Raw genomic sequence first — 24,049 nt, forward strand, 5'->3', positions numbered from 1 at the left:
CAAAGTGGTAATTCTGAACCCGCAGTGCTTCTGCCAGTGTTAACACCCCCAAATTTCTGAAAGTGAAAGCACATTGCCTGCTGAACAAGGGCCTCAATGCTGTCACCATAGAGATGACACTTCGCAACCCTTATTTATGTCTTCTTGATTGCACCAAACGCACTCTCTGTAGACAAATGCTTTTCGTTTCTTGAGGATTATTTTTCTAGATGATGTTTTAAATAATGTCTTTGTAGAGACATAAATATTATTTATTAGTACACTGAATTTTTCACCATAAAGAATACAGTAACCCTTCAGATAGAAAAAAGACAACAATCAGCTTGAATAAATGGGAAGGAAATTCCTTAGTTAAAAAGACAGACAGAACAGACACTGTCTTTGTATCCACAGAAAAGGATGAAAGAACCTGTAATTTGTATTTAGCCAATGAACTTGAAAACGCAAGGGAGAAAATATTTTGGGTAAACCAAAACAAAAATATTTTTCTAGGGTTGGAAAAGCAAACCCACTTATTTTTCCTTCAAAATAAAAAAAAAAAAGGCTTTTTGAAACTTTTTACAACATTTTTCTTTTTTTCCCAGTAGAAAGTTTTGCAAAATTGAGCTCACATTCACAAACATCATTAGCTGCTTTCCAGTAAATAATTACAAAAATAACCACCCAGCCCTATTTCGTAATAGCTAGAGAGTGAAAATCAACACAGTACAGAAGGGCTATGCACTTCCATCTCCGAAGCGAGCTGCCTTTTGCGCTATGCAATCTCACCGCAAGAAGTCCTTGCCTCCACCCCCCGCTGAGCAATTGCTGCAAGGAAGCAATTTCTCTGGTCAGTGAAGTGCCCTACGCATTCACAGGTCTGCGTAAGTGCAAGGAAAAATATATATGATGATAGCAAAAGCCATACTTTATTTTAATACAAGAAGGGACTTCAACACAAAGTTCATATCTCTGGGCTGAGTGTATTTAAGCCTGGCCATGCCGTTCAGCGTGGGATGCCTCTGACGGTCAACAGCGTGTGTGGAGTTCAGTCTGCTGTTCAGTCTTCAGGGACTGAAGGCAGATCATCTGCTCTTCCCAAATACCACCTGTATTCAGAGCAAGGAGCTGCTGGTTCAGCTTACAGACCCTCGGCATCAACACTGCTACGTGCCAATCACCATGATGTCTGGGCTACATATGCTTAATAGCCACTGATTTCAGAAGCTGATTATCTAATTGCTCTGTCATGTTGGCTTTGACCTCACGCTTGGCCCAAATCCCCTGGTCCTTGCACTTTCTAGAAATAGCCAGGCTGCCTGTCCAGACAAGTAAAAGCAAGTGTGGGGTAGGTGGTGTCAGGGACTTGTGCTTTTGACCCTGAAGGCAATATGGATTCAACTGATTTGAGGCACTTGACTCTGTGAACTTGAGCCTGAACACACAGAGCTGGTACAGAGGGGGTAGATAAGCTCAGCGTGGAGCTCTGTTTCTCAAGCTCTAGCAGGCAAAAGTGACCTGGGAGCTTCAACCTCCCCAAAGCAGGAATCATCTCCCTTTTGTACAAATGGTACAGCGGAGTCAAACCCAATTAAAGTTTTTAAGAGTAATTTGCTGCTGCTCCTTTTACTAGAGTTTGTACACTGAGTTGCTCACGTCTGCCAAAGAAAACCACAGAAAAACTTCAGTTTATCTATCTCCTCTGACATCTCTGAGAAACAGAGCTGCTATATGCCCCCTTATCTCTCAACATGCCTTATCAGGGAAAAAAAAACAACCTCAAAAAAATGTAACTCCTAACAACTGCTGTGATGGATGTCCCCATGCAGGCTGCCTTGCTCTCCCCCAGGATGTCGGCCGAGACAGCTTGGGGGGCTGATGTGGGGGGAGCTGCCTGCAGCCTACCCAGCCCAGCCTGCAGCGCCCGGGGCAGGAAGGAGGCTCTGCGTTCCCTTCTGCGCTGTGGGCTGCTGTGACAGCCACAGGGATGCTGGCAAGTCCCTCTCCATCTGAGCAAAGGGGATAAATCTGTGTGCCAGAGCCCAAGCACCAACGTCTACCCAGCTGCCTCCTCATAAAGTCTCTAACTGGGCTATGACACCCGCACGAGGGAAATGCAATTTTCCCTTGGTGTGGTTGTTCACTGATGCTCAGACTCACTAGTACTGCCACTGCGGTACTGGTTCACACATAAAATGGGATCTCTTTTCAGCCTTTGTTTGGGAATGGGGATGCTTATTTTTCCAAGTGCATGTCTAAATTCTTCAGCAGTTGAAGGAGGCCACAAGACAGACGCAATTGTTTTAGTACAGTCCTAAGGAAAACAAAGAGAAAGAGGAGAACAGGATAGCAAGGATGAAGGGAAGGATAGTTGTGAGTGGGGAGACAAACTAGAGGATATGGGCCAGTTTGAAGCCTTTGTCTGGCTACTGGTCTAAGTGCAGCTTGGGCAAATTATGAGCTACAATTTCAACACTACGTGAATTCTGTGGGTTAAGGAAAAAGAAATTGCCTAAGGAATTGTCACTGCTTTGTCTATGTCTGACATTTTTACTGTTTGACTGCACAGGACCTGAACAACTACACTAAGCAAATAAGACCAAGAAGCAGAGAAGGCAGGGAGGACAATTAAGCCACACTGTTTTGTTGAGCTTCAGAGGAGCTCTGATTCAGCTACTTGTACCAATTCTTTTCTCAACATAGTGTTCAAGTCCTGCCTGCAGATAAGCATGACAGGGATTCAAATAAAGACTGCTTGGGTAGGTGTTGCTGACAAACACATATGCTGTGCTGTGTTACTTCTCTCCCCAAGACAAATGTAATACACGTGGTTATCTCACTCAAGCAAGTTAAGTTTAAAAACCAGCTTATTACTGAAGATTGAACCTTGACTTATTTACAGTGATATTTGCTACCCTGGCTGCATTTGTGTCCCGCGATCTCAGAGGTACAGTCTGTCATGGACTTTGGGTTTTATCCCTTTTCTTCTTTCTATTTGTGACCTTTAGATGCATTTTAAATAATTCCTTACATTTCCAAAAGCTCTTCCTCTGCTTAAAATATCTGTAGAAAGGCATTTCTCTAAATGACACTTGGTTACCTCTTTAGGTAATTATTTTCAAAATTTTAAAGGAGTCAAGCTGCTGCCAAGCTCACTGTCTCCGCAACCCTTGCACAATGTGGAAGCAAGTAACGATTGTTATTTTTCACATTCTCTAGTTTCATTGTCATAACTCCACGTAAATCTTCCAGGTAGAAATGGACCTGGAAATAGGAAATACTTCCTTCCCAGTACTATTGGGGAGGGGCACGTGTACCTTAAGGCATACGTGTACATTGTACCATGTTTTGTTTCTGTTTCTCTTTGACAGAGAGGACCAATACGACAGGCTGCTGAAGATAAAGCAACACATCGGTACCAAAGTCCATGGTAACCACTTATTAATTTTTTAAAATTTGCTCTAATCAGTGCCCTATGAGGACGTTCTCTGAGAATTCCTGGAATAGGCAAATTATGGGCATACTTGACTTTGAAGGCCAACAGATCTAACAAAAGCCTACCACTGGCACCCACTGCTGCAGAAAACCATTGAGAATAGAGTATTTAGCTGACATTTTGTCATAAATCAATAGAATTATTCCAGAGCTAAAGTACAATACATTTCAAGCAGATAGAAGAGCTCTCTGGGGAATATTTAAACCCCTTTGAAGAGAACACCCTGTTTTGCAGAACCCTGCTTAGTTTTCAGTGAGAATTCATTTTTCCAGTTACTTTGATTCACGCATCTTGAAAGAAATCTCAGGTTTATAAAGCAACAGTTAGCAATAATCATCTTCAGCTAGGAATGTGCTACAGAAATTGGAGAGTGACAGTAGAAAAAAACCTTATGAGACTGGCAGAGCTCTTCCAGCAAAACCATGCATGTGAAAAGAACTTATACCATGCCAGCAATATATAAGCCTTTAAGAGGCTCACCACGGCCAGGAGCTTGGACTGCGTTTCATAACGGAGACCTAGGTAAAACATGGAGCGGTGAAAAGGACTAAGGGCATTTGTGGAGAAGGACCGCCCAAAGAGTTTTGTTGTACCTCCTCTCCTTTCCCCAAGAATAACCCACTGGGAAATACAGTATATTAATGAGTGCAAGGCAATGACCTCCACTGGAAAATGGGAAATACCTAAATTCCCTAGAACTCGCCCAGGGAGCAGCAGGCGATGACTGAAGTGCATTCACAGTCACAGTGGGTCTCCAAACATGCCCACCTGCTCCCAGGGCTGTGGAAACTCATCCTGCCCTGCTCAGCAGATGTAACCATGTCGCTGCATTGCCTCAGGTGAGCTGAGCAGCATGGTGCTGCAGGAGGGCAAGGCCACGCGGACAGACACACAGACACGGCTCTGCTCAGCCTCCTCCTCCCTCCCCTTTGCTCTCACCTGCGTTCGCTGCAAACAGGAGCTGCTGCCCTCAGGATGCTGCTTCCCTGGACAGTGCCCCATAGTACAAGGAGCTCTCACAGGAGATTTCTTTTCTTCCGTTGCCTGTTTGTACAACCTGGAGCAGCAGCGCTGCAGCCACAGCTGCTGGGAGCTCAACTGGGTTCCATAGATAGACCCACGAAAAGCCTGAGCAGCTTCTCCAAGCTGAGCTCCACATTGCTGGTAGTAGCAGCAGTACTGGGAACAGATGGGTCAGCTGGTCTTCAAAAGCTACAATTGCTCTCTAAGCTACGGCACGGGTATGCTTCCTAGCGTGCTGGGAGTAGGAAGTCATTATCAACTTACTGCTTATTTGGGTTAGTACAGTACTGTGTTGTTGAGACTCTTGTAGCCTGGTGACAAGCTACAACATAAAAATCGCTTCCACAAAGTCTGTGATCCCATACTGTCTTCAGTCCATCGCTGGCAGGCAGCCAGCGCCGTCAGGCAGAGTTGCAGCTTTGTCATTTTTGTAAAGCATTCATAAAACATGCACCTTATTAAGCGCTTGGAAAGTAATCCTAGTTTAAATTGATTGTTGAACAAAGAATCACCGATTTGCTGTTGCAGAATATTTTATTTGCTTTTCACCATAGGAAGGTAAATAGGAAAACAAAGTCACCCAAGTTGGAACTAAATAAATTAAATGCATTCAATTAGCTAATGGAGTGTCTCACAAAAGGTTGCACTATTAGAAAATTAAATTAGTTCTTCCTAATATGCTGAGATTCTTTAAGTCATTAACACCTTTTATTTTTTCAGAAACTGTCTGAAATATTCAGGGGATTATTTTTCACCATAGGCTTTTTGCTTTCCCAGCCATACCTTTCAGTCCTAATTCTCTTCAGTCTTACAATCGGTGCTAATTTGTGAAAAGCACTTTTAAGCTAAATAACTTTGGTGCAATTCATGAGTACAAGGAACATATTTCAGATTTTTCTGATGGAACGTGGTGTTCTTAGAGATCAGTTTCACAAGCTATTATATGATTTAGTACCACTGGTTAGAAAAAAACTTGACTCAAGCATGTTCACTGGTGGCTTCTTATGCCTTTTTACAGCAAAACAACTGAAAACTGAAGATGAAAATATTTTGAATTTGTGGTCCTGCCCTTGCAATGTTATTCTGGATGAGCTCCACCCAACTTACATTAGGTTAATTAACAGCAGTGTGGAGTTTACTGAGGACAGCTACAGAGTCGCCAGACGTACCGCCTTGGTGCACTACCACTGTGATGTGCTCTCCGTGGTGTGGTAGCAGAGACCTTCCATTCCCTTCACACTGTCCTGGTTGGGATGCTGCAGGGTCTGTGGTTAGGAAACGCAGTGCACGATCAGTCACATCTTTATAACTTCATCTAGCCCTTGCTGAAGAGACAGGGGGAGAAGGGATGAGGAGATTTCCTATAAGTACGTACCTATTCAGTGCATGTATTTTTGGAGCGTGCTCCTTCTTCTTTGCAAGCATATCTGATCTCACCTGAATCATGAGATGGGGGGTCCAAGGTGCTCCCCAGCCAAGCTAGAGAGAAGGCTGGAGGAAGGACTGGTGCTCGGCGCTGCCTCTCATTCTCGGTGGAGAGGAACCAATCTGTCCCATGGAAAAACTCGAAGTCTGCATTAAAGATGGCTCAACAGCAGCAAGCACAGACAAAGGTCCTGGGCAGGGGAATCAGGGTTAAAAAAGAGCTAGCTAGGGACATAAAGGCACTTTTCACTAAGACTGTTTCTTTCCCAGGCAGTCAGGTACATATAGAGAACCATTATCTTGATACTCACCTGCTTAAAATCAAGCACTTTGCTGGATGAGATCTGGCATACCCTTATGTAAGCAAATTATATTTATCTGCTTCTAGCCTAACAGAGACTTGAATATTTTGAGAACTCATAGGTCTCATTGCTATGGAAACTAACTGTATCTTTAGGTCAGTCTTGCTGTCTCTGGTTTGCAGAGTCTGCATCTAATCTTAAAAAAAAAAGAAAGGAAAAAAAAGCCTAGCTGTATTTGCTGTTTCAGTCCCGCTCCCCACTACCCTTTGTCTCACTTCTGTAGCCAAAAGCAGAGTCCAACAGCCTTTACAGAGAAGAGAGGTTGCAATATCAGCAGTCCAATGCTAGGTTACTGGTTTCAACGCCAACAAGAAGTGAGGGGACTTACATTGGTAATACAGACAATTGACACAGGAGCATCAGCAGGCAAGCCAACCTCATCCAGGGGCAGACATCCCCGTAAGGAAACCCTGCCTCATACAGCTGTGCTCTCCTTGTTTCTCTCTTGCTTGAGTGAGTGAGCCAAAATGCTCACTGATGCTCTGAAATGCTAAACAACTCGTTTCCAATCCATAGATTGATAGTGGGAGGATTTACCACTGCATGGACAAGGAGAACTGCTGCCACAGGAGGGACTGAGCTGGTACCATCCCAGTAAAACAGATTGGTCCCATCTTGTGTCAGGACATCTGCCTTATTGTGAAATTTGGATTTTCCCCTCTCTCTCCCAATCTTTCTCCTTCTGCACAACTTCAGCTATACTCATCTTACAGTTTACTCAAACTTGGACCAGCAACATTCCCAGGGTGACACAAGAGAGTTAAGTAACCCTATAGCGAAACTAGTACTTGACACACCTCGGTTTCTTTAGAGCACTGATGGAGCTATAAGGTGCTTGCATTTCTTTGATTTTATTTTTCTCAGTCACTTTGTATATTGGGAGAGAAAAATCTGACTTTTTCAGAGGTAGCTCAAGGACCAATATATGCCTGTATTTCATGGCCTCCAAAAACTTTTCTGCATAATTCAACGTCACAGAGAATTCAAATCCAGAACTTTTTAAAGTTGCTGGAATTTTACTACTCTTAGTAACAGAAAAGACTTTTTCTTTTGTTTTTTCACTCTAACAAAAAGCTGTATCTTCACTGATAGAAAGGTTGTTTTTTAAAAAAAAGGATTATTTCAGTTGTGATATACTCACACTTTTGCTCACAAGTGGGACGTATCGTAAATTCTGCTGTAAAAAATACTTTTTTGGGAAAAAAGGTAAATCTACCAAGAAGGCAGTCCTTTTAAGTAAAAATGAAATATTTTCCTCCAAAATGCTAACACATGTACCTGCTTAATACATTACTTTCGATTTTAGCACATATAATCTATATACCTTAGCACAGGACAAATGTGCCTTGCCTAGGCGGCCTCAGCATCCATGGCTATAGGGGGAGTTCCATCTATGTTCTTCTTTGCTATTATTTGCTATTTTCAGTTTTAAGTCATTTATTAATTCCCCCCTGCCCCTACCTTTGGAGAATGATGCTAATATCTTCTATTGGCTCAAAGTCATAATTTTTTATTTCCCCCCTCCCTGAAGGTTAAGCTTGTATTCCTATTAAACTAGTGCAGCTCCCTTTTCTGGATTTTCCCGCCTCAGTATGAGTGAAATCACTATCTCACCATGCTCCCTTTTTATCCAAGCCAAATATTAAATACATAAGATCATAGGCAAGCACTCAAACTTTTGAAGAATCAGGATTATGCAACGGTGGAAAATTAGAAGAAAGCATTTTTTAAAGGTTGAGGGAAATTCAGCTTCAATAGACAGGGAAAATGCCACAGGTTTGATTCTTGTAATGGATGGCAGTGACACACGCTCTGCTTTCTGGGATGAGTATTATTCCATAAAGGAATGCAACATGAACCAGTAGTTAAACTAGGACAGATGTTGCTGGAAATATTCAAAAGATGTTTACTTTATATTATTAGTGATCAAATATGCAATGTTCTTGTCATCCTCATGACTTCCCACAAGACATAATATTTTCCTTGTTGAAAAAAGCAAATAACTAAGTTGTAGGCAGCTTTTAGTAACTGAGGTATTTTGGACTGATGATGTAGCTGCTTAAATATGCACCAGCACCACCATACCCCAGCCCAAAGACTTTCCCAGGCTTGCTCCCCTTATTCCCTCCATACCTCAAAAATGCTTCCCCTACCTCCCAGTCACCCTCTCCCAGCCCAGCACTGGTACTTTTCCCAGTAGTTTTCCAGTGAGGAAATCCCTGGAGCAAGCTGTCCCTTCTCCCCATGGCCACCACTCAGAATAACCTGTTTCTTCCTGTCATTTACTGGGTGAATCTCTCTGGGCTTGACTTAAGTAATGAAAAGGGATTTTTCTGACTGGGATATGAAACAGGCAAACGTGGGGTTTTCCTTCACAAAGCTCACTAAGGTTTCAGCTATTGCAGTAAAACTGCTGCAATCTTCTCCGAAGGACATGCTTGTAGTGATTTTAAAAATTATTAAAAAATCACTGCAGTTAATATGCTCCTATAAAGCTACAGCCGATTTAAGACTGCCTACACTCAAAGTTGCATTAATATAATCCCCTTTAACTAATCAGGTGCAAGTTGTGTCTGGAAAGTACCCAAATCCTCTGTTATAGATGAAAAAAGACTGATCAGCTGCAAAGAAAGGGAGGTGTGAACTCTGCCTTCTTTTGTTCTCTGTCTCAAGCCTCCCACTCCTTCCGAACCAAAGCAGACCTTATTGCACTAAAGGAGGGACAGCACAGAAGAGAAAACATTCCTTCATGGTCTCCTTACTGCTTCCCCCTGCTGCCCGCCCTGTCCTTCATCACCTGCCTGACACAAGCATCATCCCGGTTGCCCCCAGCAGCCTGTGGCGTCCATGCCCTCCCACCCCACTTCTCCTGAATAACTGCAGCCACATCACCCCGGGGAGGCCAGATCAGACGCCTTTTTTCTTTTTTAAGGAATAATGACCCATACCACGTTCTTGAAGCCAAAAAAGCAACACTGTTCTCTTCCCCCTTTCATCCTTATTGCGTACCCCCATGTTGTTGAACTCCTCTTTGGTTTCTTAGCTTCCATCTATCCTCTTTTTTGGTTCCCTACCCGTTGCTCAATCACCTCCAGTCACTGGGGCGCCAGGGCTGGCATCGCAGAGCAGAGGGGGAGGTCACTGTGCAGGGCTACGGGGAGGGGAAGGTCACGGGCCATGGCTGGGCCTTGTGCTCTGAGTTTGCCGTACGAGGTGGTTACCCTCTGCTACAGCAGCTGGTTTTGTCCCCTCAGTTCCTCAGCCTCCTTCCTCTTTTTCCTCCCGCTTTCAGTCTGCCTTCCCGCACTAAGCATGAAACTGGAGTAGCCAGAAACATGACTGCTGCCATTTTCCAACTACCTCTCCTACATGTCCATCTTTTATGGAGATCAAATGTTTTTGCCTTGTTGTGAATGTTTTTGGCCCATCAGTGATGGCTGATGAAAGAGGCTTGCTTCTTAGAAGAGCTGAAGCTCTGTGCTGAGGTGGAAAGGCAAAATACTGGGGAGAGGTCTGTATACTGGCCAAACAGCAAGCCTTCCTCAGGCTCCTACTTTTTAAATGCTCACCTGCTAAATATGTTGCTTTTATACCATTTACAGAATTTTTCCCTGCCCTGAAGCCTTTTCTATATACGTTTGCTACATTATGGTCATGTGTTATTTTTCTCATCAGCCTGAGGGCACAGAATGAATCAGAATGAATAAATACGCCGTTTCTCTGCTATTCACCATTAATGCTGTAAAGCCCACTGGAGTAGTCAGAGAAAGCCAGAGACTGACTCTTGCTTTGCTCCTGTTCAGTGGTGCTCCTGAGTGTATGACAGGATAAACTACTTGTTCAGGTACGCCTACAGAGTGAGGTAAGAAGATAAACTCTTACACCTATACCACTTTCTATCTCAGATCTCACTGGCACGTGACCAGCACCTGCCTGTCTCACCATGCAGTAGACCAGCTGTGGCAAACAGGCTGTGGGACGAGTAGCACAGGGCATCCTTTTTCTCACTGAGAACCAGAAGTGCTCTGGCAGAACAAAGAGCCAGTGACAGAATAATTATCTGCTGTCTACTTTTACTATCAGTTTGGAAATCCTTTTTTTATTTTGTCTAGCTCTTTCTGTTGGGAATCAAAGCACTTAAGCCATTCAGTCACCCACAGTGGGCTTTCATCCTCATCTTATTAAACAGGAAAACCCTGAGACCCAGAGATCTTAAATTATTTGTCCTTGACCATAGATGTGGTGGAGTCAGAAATAGTTCCCAGTTCCAGATTGCCACTTGAACACATTTAACAGCAAGACCATCCTTCTTCTTCGTTACTCCATAGTGTTTAAATTAGACTCAAACATAAGGCGGCAACAGAAGAAAAGAAAGAAAACCTCAGGCCCAGATCCACCGTGAGTCAGGCACAAAGCTGCCAAACTGCATCCAGCCATCACATGATTGCTGTAGGAAATGCTGGCAGTTCCCTCCCTATGCAGAGGTCAGTTATGATTGCATATCATGCAGATACTCCCTGAATGGGCTGTGAGTTATTCTGGAAGAGGAAGAGAAAGGATCTGTCAAAGCCAGACACGTTCTGGAGACAGATCCTCATTAACAGACCCAGGAACCACCAACCTAAGCCATGTCCTAAGTGGATCTCAAGTCACAAAGGCCTTGGGGAGCCCCTATTTGGTCCGTCTGGCCTTCAGTTTCCCTCCACATGTTTTAATAGAATAGTCTATCCCAACTTTTTAATCCAGAAGTTACTAAAGACAGTCTTTCTCTTCTCATAGTTAACGCATTTTTCCTGCTATCTTCCTTTTAGACAAAACATAATAATGAATATGTCAATAATTAACACAGTTAAAGAAATAAATAAACTCACAGTTCTTTGTAATGAAGAGTTATCTACTTTCTCAGCAGCTTCTATCTGCGTGGATGCAACTAAGGCTAGTGATAAGGCTATGGTGGCATTCTTCTGAGCTTTGCCTGTGTACTTAGCTATATCTATTGAAGTGACCAGCAGCAAAATCGTTCAAAACATGGACACGTTCAGAGCTGAAGGTGGTGGTTCCAGTGCGTAGCTATCATGACTCACTGTACAGTGTTGTTCCCAACTGAGAAGTTAATTTTCCTATCTTCACACTGTCAGCAGCATACCGATTCAAATCTTGAAGGCTTTCTTATGTACAAGACCTAGAATTTATTTTTAAGCTATAAACTACAAAAATTACTTTCTTATCTGTGCCCTCTGCTGATACGTTCTCAGCAATGAACATATCTTCCATTTTTCTCTAAAATAAATAGACTTCCTCTACCCTGCTCACTCCCCTCCTCCAAGTTAGAAATGTCAGGAATTAAAATTGCTGATGCTGCGCTTGCTGCAGAACTAGCGAGAAGCGGGGCTTTGGTATAAGCAGAAATTTGACCTGCTGTTCTCTCAGCCTTCAGCTGAGGGAAAGAGGATGCTGTCTCTTGCATAAAGGGGTTTCCACAAAGAACTCCCATAACCTGTTCTCAGCCACTGCCGGTTTATAGTTTGAGTTAAAATTGCAAGCAATTGAGTAAGGATTGACTTGGCTTGACTAAATGCTTCTACTTTTTAAAATTAAACTCATGAAAACACTGCAGCTCAATATTTTTCTCATTTCTCATGTCACTAACTCATGACTTCAGGCTACCCCGTAGCAAAACTGTGGAAGTTGAGATCTGATATTTGCAGCAACTTATTTGCATAGGCTACAAAGAATCCTTTTGCAGATTTGCAGAAGAGAATAAAGATGCAAAACCAGCTCAGTCCCTTTGTTCCTGCTGTAGTTTTCACTGTTGCAAAAGGCAGTTCAATTTCATATAATCACAACAGCAAGCAGCTATAACAGAATACATTTAAAACACATTTGTTCAATAAAAGAATGCCATTTCACAAAAGGTCATGCTTTCAGTTTTGAGGAGGCTGCTGGTCACAAGCAAAATGCCAATACATCATCTCACAAAGCATTGACTTGTCTATTCCTTAGCTGCCTTAGCTACAAAAATGAGACAAATAGTATTTACCTGCCTTCTCAGATGCTGAAACATTTGGTCATGAATTAAAAATACATACAACTGAATATTTAAAATGAGGCACACGTGAAATAAGACACACACTTCCATGAAGGGGAAAACAGTGCATTTCCCATATGTTAAGAGTCTCATCGGGAAAAACAATAATTTTGGAAAAAACAGTAACTATCATTTTTAGCAGTTTACCTAATTGTGCACAACATTCCATAGCATTTATTTAGAAGACAGCTACTTGATACTAAACTTTAAATATTTAAGACAAACTGCCATTTCAGGGAGTTTCTCCTCTCCACCTAAACGACTGCAGCCATAGTAGTCTGTTTCCAGCGATGGTGTAAAGGACACTGCCATAGATACACACCACTTCTGCATTATCTCATCCATAGCTCTAAAGTGTTATTTCCTATCATTTCAGCCTGCATCCTGTAAAGTTTCCAACATCTTTGAAAGGTGATTTTTATGCTAAAAGAAAATTCACTTTTAGCTCAGTGGTAAATTTATTGCATCATTTAATCTTCCAACCTCTTCCTGAATAGAAGAGCCTAGCTCTTTGTCCATTTGTCTCTTAGGCACTTAGTTAATGAAGGAGGAGAATTTTGCTGATTGTACTGGCTAATTTTTTGTCTTTTTAAAATGTTGTCCAAGCAAAAAGATGAATACTCATCAGTCCAGGTAGATGGGGAAAAATAGAGTACTGCCTATGGTATTCATCTCTTTTTTTGTTCTAAGTGATATTTTAAAGCAAGACAGGTTTCTGTATGTTAAGTATTAGAGGCAGTAACACCTGTAATTATTATTCGTTTTTAAGGAACTACTTTTTGGTGATTTATATCTTTTCCAAAGAAACCATTCAATTAAAATGGCTGATGGTGGATGGGCAGTCTCATTTTCTAAAACATTCTGCTATAATGAATCACCTTTATCTCAGAATTTGGGGAACGGAAAAGAACATTGCTTTCCCTTTATTATAAGAAACAAGTAAAAGGTATGGGGTTTGTTAGCTCTCACACCTAGTAACTCCAGAAAGGATACTCGAAATTCCTCAAGTTTGCCATCACGAAGAGGTTGTGCTTTTGCATTTTCCACCTGACCAAGCCCTACAGCTTGAGGCAAGCAGTTCATCATTCTCAGAAGCAACCTATAAGAATTTGTCACCTAAGTTCAGTGAATATCCCCAGTACTGCATGTGCTCCATGTCCTTTCAACAGGGAAAAGATACAACAGATCTAAAGATGAGAAGGTATGAAAATAACACAAAGTGAGAGAAGATGGCTGTGAAGATAGAAAAAGAAGAGCCCAAAAGAGCAGAAGAGCCCAAAACCAACAGAAGGAGAAGAGGATGGGGGAAAAGGCTGCAAGCCAGGATGAGACAAAGGCAGAAGCTGGAGAGGTAGAGATGGGAACTGAAGAGGTCTTTAATCAGTCCTCTCTCACACTTTGTTTCAAAATTTGACAATGAACAGACAGGTCTTGAGCCTCAACATGCCCCTGCTGTCTAGCAAACAGCTACAAAACCCAACGGGGAAAAAACATGCTTTCTCATTCCCCTCATGTCCTACCTTTAAATGTTGCCTTCTGCAACCTTATTTTTATTTTAATTTAGCTTTTTCAATGTAATAAAAAACCCCTACTGTAGCGGCATTAAAAGACAATCAGATTTGACTGTTGGGCAAATCACAGGAGGAATTCAAATAATCAACAAAGAGCTGACAACCTAGAAATGCTGGTCCCCTTGCAGAGTAACTGTTGTGCAGATATAAATTCTTTTTCCCATCATATACAGGCTTTTTCGCCTACATACATCTTAAACATCAATTATCCATGCAACATGGAAAACAAAAATCATAATTGCTGCTCTCTTACTCAAGGCAAGTTTTGAGAGAAAATTAGTGCTCTAAATGGCAAAATATTCAAACAAAAGCACTGATCATAACTCTGTTATTGATATGAGCTTTTAAATGGCATATGACACATCCAGATTGGTTCAGTAAGAAAACAGGTTTAGGGTTGGACAGTAGCTGAGATTTTTTTTGTTTGTCTTATGGCTAAGGATAGCCAGATGGATAAGGATTTTATTATAGGTACTGGCAAGTTAACTCTGCTGAAAGCCTGACACATGATGTGATGACTCACAGTTGGAACATCAGATTTTCATCAACATTAAATTCAAGCAATTTTTCTGAAACTGCAGCCTGGATGTGCCACCACGGTTTGTGTATTACCTACCTCAAAAGGATAAAACCCACAAACATCGGGAATTATTCTGTCTGAAGTGAAAAAGACGAGTGAAGAGCATTCACCACAAGAGAAAAGCCAGAATTCTTGAAAACTTCTGTGTGCAAACACCTGTGCTAAGCTCTGCTCACCCACATGCCCAGCCCGCAGCCAGGTCAGGAGCACACTGCCCTCGTCACATCACCCAGCCTGGAAAACTGGATTTCACCATCGGTCATCTTTGCATTCCAGTCCAGCCTCCAGACCGGGAAGAAGCATTCCAGTAATCCCCAAATCCTGTACTGTAGATGAACCCCTAAAACATATGTGTTTTGTTGAAAATACATGCATCATATTCATCAGTTATTCCCTGATTTCCTAATTCAGGTATGAAAATGGTCTTGGCATGGAACGCCTGAACCAAAACAATCTGGCTGGACTTGAGTAGTCTCCAAAGGAGTCATATATGGGTGACATTTATCTTTGTTTCTTCATTTGTAGCATACACGAAGGGAGCCCTTTACGTTCCTGAAAGATCTTATCTCAGCAGTTTCCCTTTTGAGACCATACAGTAAGGGAAATAGCTAACTAATCTATTTGTGGCCTTCAAACTGTACACCAGAAACTTTATAAGCATGGACAGGTGCCTGCCTGGGAAAGCTGGTCATCTAATTTTAGACATGCCAAGATGAACAGGAGGAAAAAATATTATAGAGTAGGGTTAGCAAAGAAAGGATTCTGGCCAGTAAGAGAACAAAGTAACTTGGTCAGTGCATGTCCACGCAGCATGACATTTCGTTATTAACACAAAGCATGAAAAACTCTGCCATTAATAAATATCACTTGATCTCTAGCGATTAAGCATCTCCGTGGAAATTCTCATCTCATCAGAACAGGAATTTTTCCTAAATCTGCCCCCTATCTCTTAGCCAGCCTCACCTCAGACCTTCTCCAGAAGTACAGATTTCAATTGCAAGAGGGGATGCTGACTATCTGAGTCTCCACCGAAAGGTTACCTGAACTGAGCCAACTGCAGCAATCAGCAAGGGAAGTGGGGGGGAGCTCAGAAAAATGAGCAGAAAGCTGCTGCATTTGAGCTACAGCAGAGAAGGTCAGCATTTTCCTGACTAATCAGGGATTTGGGTCAGGAGACATTGGAAATGAGGTAGGTTTTGGATGCTGCTTCCACCAAAAACAGGCTCTGCTTAGCTCGTGGTGCCTCCCAGCACTCAGCAGCCCAGCTGGAAGCCATAAGCAGCTATCAGCTCAGGGCTCATGACATCACTGTGGCATTGAGCACATTTTTCACATACTAAGACAGCACGGATACAGTCTGTTAGCTGAGGGAGTTTATTAAATACTCAAACTGCCAGCTGCAGACCCTTCACTTCTGCAGGTTAAGCCTTTTTTTTTGTTGAAGTGATCACATATTTCAGCTGCAAAGAGTTTATTAAAAACAAATTGACATTAGCATTGGTTAAACTTGCATGTCAGAACACCTAACAACTAATTTTTGAAATACATACAGTGTGTTAAACTCCTCTTTGGCTTTCTAAAGGGGCTGAGGTTTCTGGTGGTAAATTTTACTCACCAGTAACTCAACCATCCTGTGAAACGTGCAGAAATCACAGAAAGCGGTTTGATAAAGGCAGGCATGTATTTAACTTCAGCAAGGCCAGCCCCTGGGAATAACGCGGTTTTGTACCGCGGCGCAGGCAGTCTTGTGAAAGAGAAATGAATCAGCCACGTACTCTGCCCTGTAGCCTCGTGGAAGCTATGCTGAGCCACAGGCTGAGGGCCAGCTTTCCACCTTATTACACCTTTGGGAAAGAGGAATTATTATTGTTGAGGAATTTTGCAGTGTGTTAAGAGGTTTCACAATCCCAGGGCAGACAGAGATGGTGAAAGAGCCTAGGTCTGTCAAGCTAAGGGACTAAATCATTGCTTCTGTCACGTGCCTCTGGCAGCCACCACCCGCTCCCCTGCAATCGGGTTGCTTTCTTCTCTGCTAAGAAAGCTCAGTGTTGCTGATGCAAGAGAGGAGGATTCATCCAGGGGCTCAAACAAGGGTAAGGAACACGCACACCCTTACGATGGGCCATGCTGGCGGCAGCCCGTGGTCTGCCTTTAGACCTGAGGGAGAAGGGCTGAGCCTAAGCCCAGAGCTCTGCTGCAGCCCCACAGACACCAACACAACATGCAGGAGAAAACTAACCTGACGCAGAGGCTGTGGTTGAGCATCCGCTCCTCGTAAGAGCTCATTTAGAAGAATCCCCTCTTTTGATTTCAGAGCCTGTGGGTTCAAGTCTCCCTCATGACCTCTAGAGTGCAAAACGCATAGAGACCTAGTCTTAAAGGTCTACTTAAGTCCACTCTGTATTGACCAGGTACAAGTCAGCTGCTCAGCAAAACAGACTTCTGCCAGGTTCTTTAGGCCTGAGCGATTTCTGAAGATGGCATGGTATCAGAGCTACACTAACAAAGAGCTTTTAATTCAAAGTTTTAGTGTTTCAAAGTTCAGATGTGCAGCTGGTCACATTTACAGGTAATTTTAAATTGAATTTTTACTGCAGTGGGAAGCATTAGGTGCCAGCAAGAGTGAAATACAGACGGCAGCTTTATTTCTGTTGCTGGTTTTAAGGCAAGTTTCTAATAGCTTCCAGTTACCTTGGGCAAAGGAAGTTAGCTGCATAGTAAATCACAGAAACTTAAGATTTTCTACACTTAATGTAGAACTGAAAAAATACACCGCAAGAAGCACAAGTCCTGAATTGGAGGGACGTGTGACCAAAATAACTGAGGACGAGTTACACTGAAGTACAAGTTTGAAAAACAATTTTAAACTTGATATCATTAATATAATTTTGTCTAAATTAACAAGATGACCAAGTCCGAGTTCCATTGGGACTCCCATGTGCTGAACACAGCACAGCTTACGTGGTTACTACTACTTTGGGGTTCCCTACTGATTTTTTTTATAAGATGGCTAGTGTGAAGCATCATGTGAGCAAAAAGCTCTGAAAAAAGATGACAACATTTTCTTATTCTCTGTTGGCAGCACACAGCCACTTTTCCACCCACTAGACATGAGTTGTGGTCTCTTGTCTCCTACCCAGTCGTGATTGTTAGGGTCTGATTTAAGACATCTGAACTCCTGAGTGTACTCTTAGCTATTAAGGAGCGATTTGACCTTGATTTCCAAGCAGCCACTGCTCAAAGCCTTTGCATTCTTCTTCAAATTGTTCTTGATGGATTTTTCCAGCTGACCGTTTTGATCCTATTTGAAGAAGCTGAGTGGGGGCAGTTCATTGCATAGAAGAATATTAGGCCTGAAGAACAACAGCTGTAGCTCTATCAGAAGTTAGAAAAACTTTTATATGGCCTTGTCTTCCTTATAATTCCTACGAAGCTGCCTTCTGAGTGCAAAATATGCTTAGCAGTTCATCTTAATTCTCTGATGACTTTGCCTTTCCCCAATCAGCAGGACAGCGATTTTGCAGCTGCTGCTACTGCACCTAATTTAGCAGCAGCTTCCTTTGCTGGTGCTCAGAGCACCGACAATCATGGTCATAACTCATGCAGAACCAGGACTCCACTCTTGAAGGAAACAAGGGCTACACAGTGCCCTTCTACAGCTTTCACAGCGGTGGGAGATGCTTGGCTGGATTGTTGGGTCCTGCTCCCACTGACACACGCTGCCAGCCCCACGTCCCTGCCAATGCTCTGTAATGATCAGGAAGCAGAGTCACAAACTGGAAACAGAATGAATATATACTGCACTTTTCCAGGAGTTACTCCTCCTCTTAGAGTGTTATCAAGGTCAGAAATAACGACAGCTACCCTCACAGGGGGCTTCAGTGGTGAGGAAAGGTACAATTAGGATAGATTTCAATAGGTTACCTTAGCCTCCAGTGGAATAACAATCAGGTCTGATATGACATACTGTGAAGGGTAATAGGGTCTGCAAAGCTGAGCTATTTGATGCCAATCTAGAGCTAGGCAAGCAATCTGAAACCAGCTTTTACACTAACTGCAGCTGGGGAAAAGGAGACTTGAATTGGCACTGCTCCCACAGAACACGTGCTCAAGTATTATAGCCTGCTGGAGCTCTATTACTTCACCAGTCTTCAGGGTACAGTTTTCATGTTACAGCTAAGCTGAAGTAATGGGTAGGTGATGCTGGGGAGTCATACTTCTCCCTCTCATCCTCAACACCTGGCTATGGATTCTCAAGGCACCAGTAGTAGCTCTCACCTGACCCCTACTGCAAGCAGGTAGGTAGGGGTAGATTTCCACTAGCAAACACAAGCAATCAGCAGCAGATTGGCTTAACTAATGTGAAACCCACTGCCCAGGATTCCCATTTCATCAGTGCTTTAAGCAGACTATGTTGAAAGGAGCAGACCTGTTTGTCCTCTTCACCAGCTGCAGCCACTAGCTACTGCCCTTGCACTGGCAGTAGCACCCACTCACTCGGGTGATGAGCTCAGAGACCCAACCTCATCCGATGAGGACAAAGATCAAAATAATGTGCTTATTGGCTGGATGGGGCTCTGAGTGACCTGATCTAGTTGAAGATGTCCCTGCCCATTGCAGGGGGGTTGGACTAGATGACCTTTAAAGCTCCCTTCCAACCCAAACTATTCTATAAACGGTATTCCTTCCCATAGCAGGCACCTAGCCTTCTCTTTCTCTTGCTGTCAAACCTTGCATTTCTTCTCCTTGACTTGTGGGAAAAACTCAGGCTCCAACCAGGTTTGGTCTTTGCTGTCCTTCAGAAACCAGTGGTGCCTCTCAACCAGACGTTTTTACAACAACAGCCACTACTTAATCTCAAGCAGCAGAAAGAAATCATTTAATATCCTTTGTTTTGAGACACAGTTTGTATGTTTGCCTAATTATCCAAAAGGCACCTTACTCCCAAGGGGACTCACCATCTCCAGCTCCCCAGCAGCTGGCCAAAATCAGCCAGCTCCCCACCAACAACCGGCAGGATTGCCATGGCAATTTATCCCCTTAGAGAATGACAGTCACATCTTGTCTGGTCATGGTTGCTTTTCATCTTCTGATTCCCACCACATGGATTAAAATAAGCAGCACCAAGACTGAATCAGGAACTCAGACACTGGTACAGAGTCAAGCAGCATTTATGACCCATAATTTTATCTTTTTGCTCATTCTTCTTATATTTCCTCCTGCTCCTGTCTTTTCACATAGTTTAAAGCCATAACACTGGTTACAGTATTTCAGCTCGTATGCATACTTCAGAGCAAAACCACATTATATCACTACTTTCTATATTAAAATAGACAGATATAAAGATGCCGCATTGCCACAGCACAACATTCACTACAGATAACTGCATGCCAAGGTGTAAAAGCCACAGCATAAGCTGTTTCTGTGAAGCACTGAGTTAACATCTTGTATGCTCCACATGCTTGCCTGTAACACCTTCCCACTGCCTCAAACAAGAAGCTCACTCAGAGACAAGTTTGATCTTTCACTTCTGCCTTTATTTTTCTGAAAACTAGCACTTCTCTCGAGTGGTTACCGACTCCTGCTATTTCTCACTATGTGTTGCTCAGCAGCTTGTCATGAGTTACTTTTCCCCACATCTTTCATGCATCCCAAGCAAAAAATAAAGATGCATAACAGCAAAGAAGCAGGTGTTTAGAAAAACAAAATACATTTCTTTGGCAGCATCCATGTGGCAGATACTTTCAACTATCCTTATAGGCACAATTGTAATTGCACACAATAAGCCTTCAAGGCAGTACATAAGAATGAAAGAATTTTTTTCTCTTTTTTCTTTCCCAAAAGACAGATGTCTGGATGCCAGACACTATGCCTCTGACTCTTTAAAGCAACTGCCAGGAAGGGAAAAGGGAGGTGGTGTATGCATCCCCCCCTCCAGCTTGGCCGGTAGGACTGTCCAATGACGAAGGCATTATTTTAGGACTCAGAAGATCAGGCACTAACCTTTGCCGCAGCCTCCCTGAATACCTTTGGCCAATCGCCTCATCCTTCTGTAATGAACGGTGGTAATTACCAGAACGCTGAGAAAACAAACAGGAGCTGCTTTTATGCTGAGCCACAGACACAGGGTGAAAATTCCCGACCGGCCACCAGCCAAGCTTAATCAAGAATTAGGAATGGTTAATCAGTGTAGTTAACTCATCACGGTACTGAGATTAAGATGCGTTACAGAGTGACTAGAGGCAGGTTTAGTGAATCCAGAGACGATCTCAGTATTGCTGCGTAGTGCTGTACCACGCTGACAAGCCGCGCTATCAGGATGCTCTATGCTATACACCATCGCAGAGCATGTAAAACTGCGTTTAACTCGAGCAAGTCCTCCACACTGTAAAGTTCACAGTCGTGTTTCAACCTCAACTACAACGCAACCCAGTTCAGCGTCCCAGCTGAGAAAAAGGGCAGCAGTGTGCACATTGACAGCCAACCATCATCAAACTATTGGAAGTGTTACAATGCAAAATGCAGTCTGATGCTGCCAGAGGCTTCATCCCAGACCACTAACAAGTTCATCCATGTGCAAAATTGTAGTTACATGCTTTTTAGCGTAGTCCCCTGTTGTTGGGGAAAGAGTGACACTTAGTGATACTCAGCAACCAGCCACGAGACAACCTGCAGGTGCAGTTTGCTGCTCGGGTTCATCAGGACAGCAATGTCTGGGGACCCCTGCTTCAAGCGCTTTGCCTCCCAGGATGGGACTCTTAGCTCTCTGACCAGACTAAGGTTTGAAATCTCCTCAGCACAAATCGCAAAGTCCATACCAGCTTTCTCCGGGGCTGGCAGAGCAGTTGCTGGCCACAAAAATAGACATGCAGAAAAAGCTTCATATATTTAGAAGAAAAGAGAGAATACTAATTTGAAAAGAGGCAAGGGGAGAAGAAGGCAAGCCAGCTTCCCTGTAAGGTTTAGTGTGATCCCAGACATGAACTAGTTAGATTAGGTAGGTCCTTAGCAGCAACATAGTTTAAACATCACACGGCTCAGGACAGGAAGCCTTCTGAAGATGAGAACAGCATTCCTGAATTACCAGCTTCCTTGTCTATCAAGAGCACAGGCACTCACACCTGGGAAGCCACCAGGTCTTCTCCACAGCTTATTTTATTCAAGCATATAATAAGGCTACTCCAACTCCTCCAACCCCTCCCACTAGCCAATGAATTACCTACAACACTCAGAATTTATTTAGCAACATTACAAATGGTCTTTGCATCTTTTGCTTTTGGTGTTTACCCAGTACTGCGCAGTGGGAGAGGCTACTGCATTCTTGTGGGAAGAAAATGGCACACGGAAAACCAGAGGCAGTTATCTACCTTCGGGGTGCAGCCATAGGTAGGTCTAATACAAATGGTTTAAATACCAGGGGCCTGACAAACTCACCCAAAACCTTGGTGTCTACGTCCCCAGTTGTACTGCACTGACACAGGGCAGCTCGTCGCTCACTTTGGCAACCACATCAGGCAGGCATGCAGAGGACCCTGCCCAACCAGCCTTCGGACTCAGTCACCCTTCCACGTTAGGGACATCAAACCCTTACAGGAGACTGCCAGCAATGCAATTATGGTAAACAGCGGGGCAAAGGAAAAAAGTTAGTTTTCCCTCAGCACTGACTCCATTTTCCTTTTATGCCCCTGCCAGGCAGCCGGCTCCCTCTGTTCTTGCACAACAAGGCCACAACGCAAGGGCCGGGCTGGCCTGGTCTCGGGCAGCCGGGAAGGCTGTCTTCACCCACGCAGCACACGGGCTGCAATGATTTGGGCATCCCAGGCACCTCTGCTTCCCAAATCAAAAGGTAAGGAATATTTTCTCTATTAGAAACAAATCCGAAGGACTAAAAGAGCTTGCACCAAGACTGTAGTGCCCTTACACAAGCCAATCCCTTACAGAGGGCAGGAGGAGCTGACAGTTTGGAAATGTGATTTTTAATTTTACATTGGCCACAGTGAGGCTGTGTTTCAAGGTCAAAAAAGTTGCTTGTTCTAGAGAATCACAGATAGTTCAACAAAAAATGCTCAGTTCAAAATCCCTATATTTTTCAAAGCTAAAGTGAACAATTTTAGGAGACTTGTCCATCTTAAGGCTATCAAGGCCTGTGCAGATCTTAAAAAAGAAAAAAAAAAGTGGTACAGTACTCTAAAAAATGAAAAATGAAAACATTTATGTGACAATAATGAGCAGAAAAGAGGATAAAATTCTTCAGGCTTGTTTTGCCTGGGGAAAAAAAGATGAAGTAGTTAAAAAAACCCTAAAGCATTAATTAAAGTTAGAGACCTATTTGAAACAATTTTGTTATATACAGGGTTGGAATTCAATCCAATGGAAGGGAAAACATTTTTGTGCGCCAAATATCCCAGCCCTTGACCCCACAGCAATCATCAGACAGCACAACCCCTCCTTGGGAAGATCTCAAGTGGACCTAAAGTATCACTTTGTACTTCCACATCCGCAAACATTTCTCTGCCCGTAGGAGCAGGAGCTTGTTTCCTTGGTGGAAGCTCCTTCCTCAGAGGAGTCTGCTCTCCCTTGAATACCATTTTGTCAGATCACAGTAGAATCTCTCTTGTAGATCCAAATGAAAGAAATCCAGTCTATGAGATTATTTTTCAGTGCTTGACTGTCACTATTAAGCCCTTTGGCCTTGTGTTGACCTTTAGGATTTTGAGACAAGATGCTACTCTACTTGTGCTGCTTGAACTGTTTTAGCCTTGGGATTGCGCCAGACAGACAACTGATTGCAGCTATTATGAGAGTCATTTTCCAGCATGTGGATTACCAGCATGTGGCCACTTAAGCTAATTTTATGTGGGATCAGAAGCCTTATAGGTTACAGTCTCATGGTTTGTCACTCAGCTGCATGCCCTTTATGTCCAAAATCCTGTTTCTTATTTTCAGTCATGCCCTCTTCAAGTGCACATGTACAGAAAACCAAAGAATACGGTGCACGGATGACTAGCCGAAAACTTTGCTATGTTATAGGGCTTTTTGCTTTAGAGAGAAAAGGAAGGCAAAAGACTGGCAGAATTTTGGCACAAAACTTGGTTACTTTGTGATACAGTTCATATTTACTTATGCCTGCTGTAGCCTTGAACTCCTTGTTACATGACAGTATCTCTTCATCAGTTCTGTGATTCTCCTTGTCATTTATTTAAGAGGAAAAAGGGTTAAATCATTTGTTCACCATTAATATTTGTATTATTTCAAGTCACATCTTTTGAACAAATCACGCAGTTTGACTACAGAGTTCGACAGTTTTTCAAATCTAGGTATTATTTTCTCTTTTGCAGCTGTCAGTTCTCAAAGCTCCTTAGCAGCCCTCTCTGCAACACCACGTATTTATTACTACAGGTCTCCACCCTTTCCCACTGCTTGGCCATTTTATGCTGGTCAGCCCGTGCATCTGCCTCTCGCTAACCTGCGACAGTCCCAATCACATGAATTCTGAAAAAGACTGGCTAAGTGTCCTTCAGAAAA

The 24,049-nt window shown here is 43.1% G+C and overlaps 1 protein-coding gene across 1 annotated transcript in view; it reads left to right on the forward strand.

The window, feature by feature from the left end:
* Positions 1-23,628, forward strand: part of SPMIP2 (sperm microtubule inner protein 2) — a 35,272-nt gene extending 11,644 nt beyond the window's left edge. Inside the window, 4 exon segments of the mRNA XM_068404157.1 lie at positions 3,351-3,409; positions 22,217-22,278; positions 22,281-22,370; positions 23,471-23,628. Coding sequence (XP_068260258.1) covers positions 3,351-3,409; positions 22,217-22,278; positions 22,281-22,370; positions 23,471-23,628 — 369 coding nt within the window.
* The last annotated feature ends 421 nt before the right edge of the window (positions 23,629-24,049 follow it).

This window comes from Nyctibius grandis, chromosome 6 (assembly GCF_013368605.1).
Source record: "Nyctibius grandis isolate bNycGra1 chromosome 6, bNycGra1.pri, whole genome shotgun sequence".
In the NCBI taxonomy this organism is placed as follows: Eukaryota; Metazoa; Chordata; class Aves; order Nyctibiiformes; family Nyctibiidae; genus Nyctibius; species Nyctibius grandis.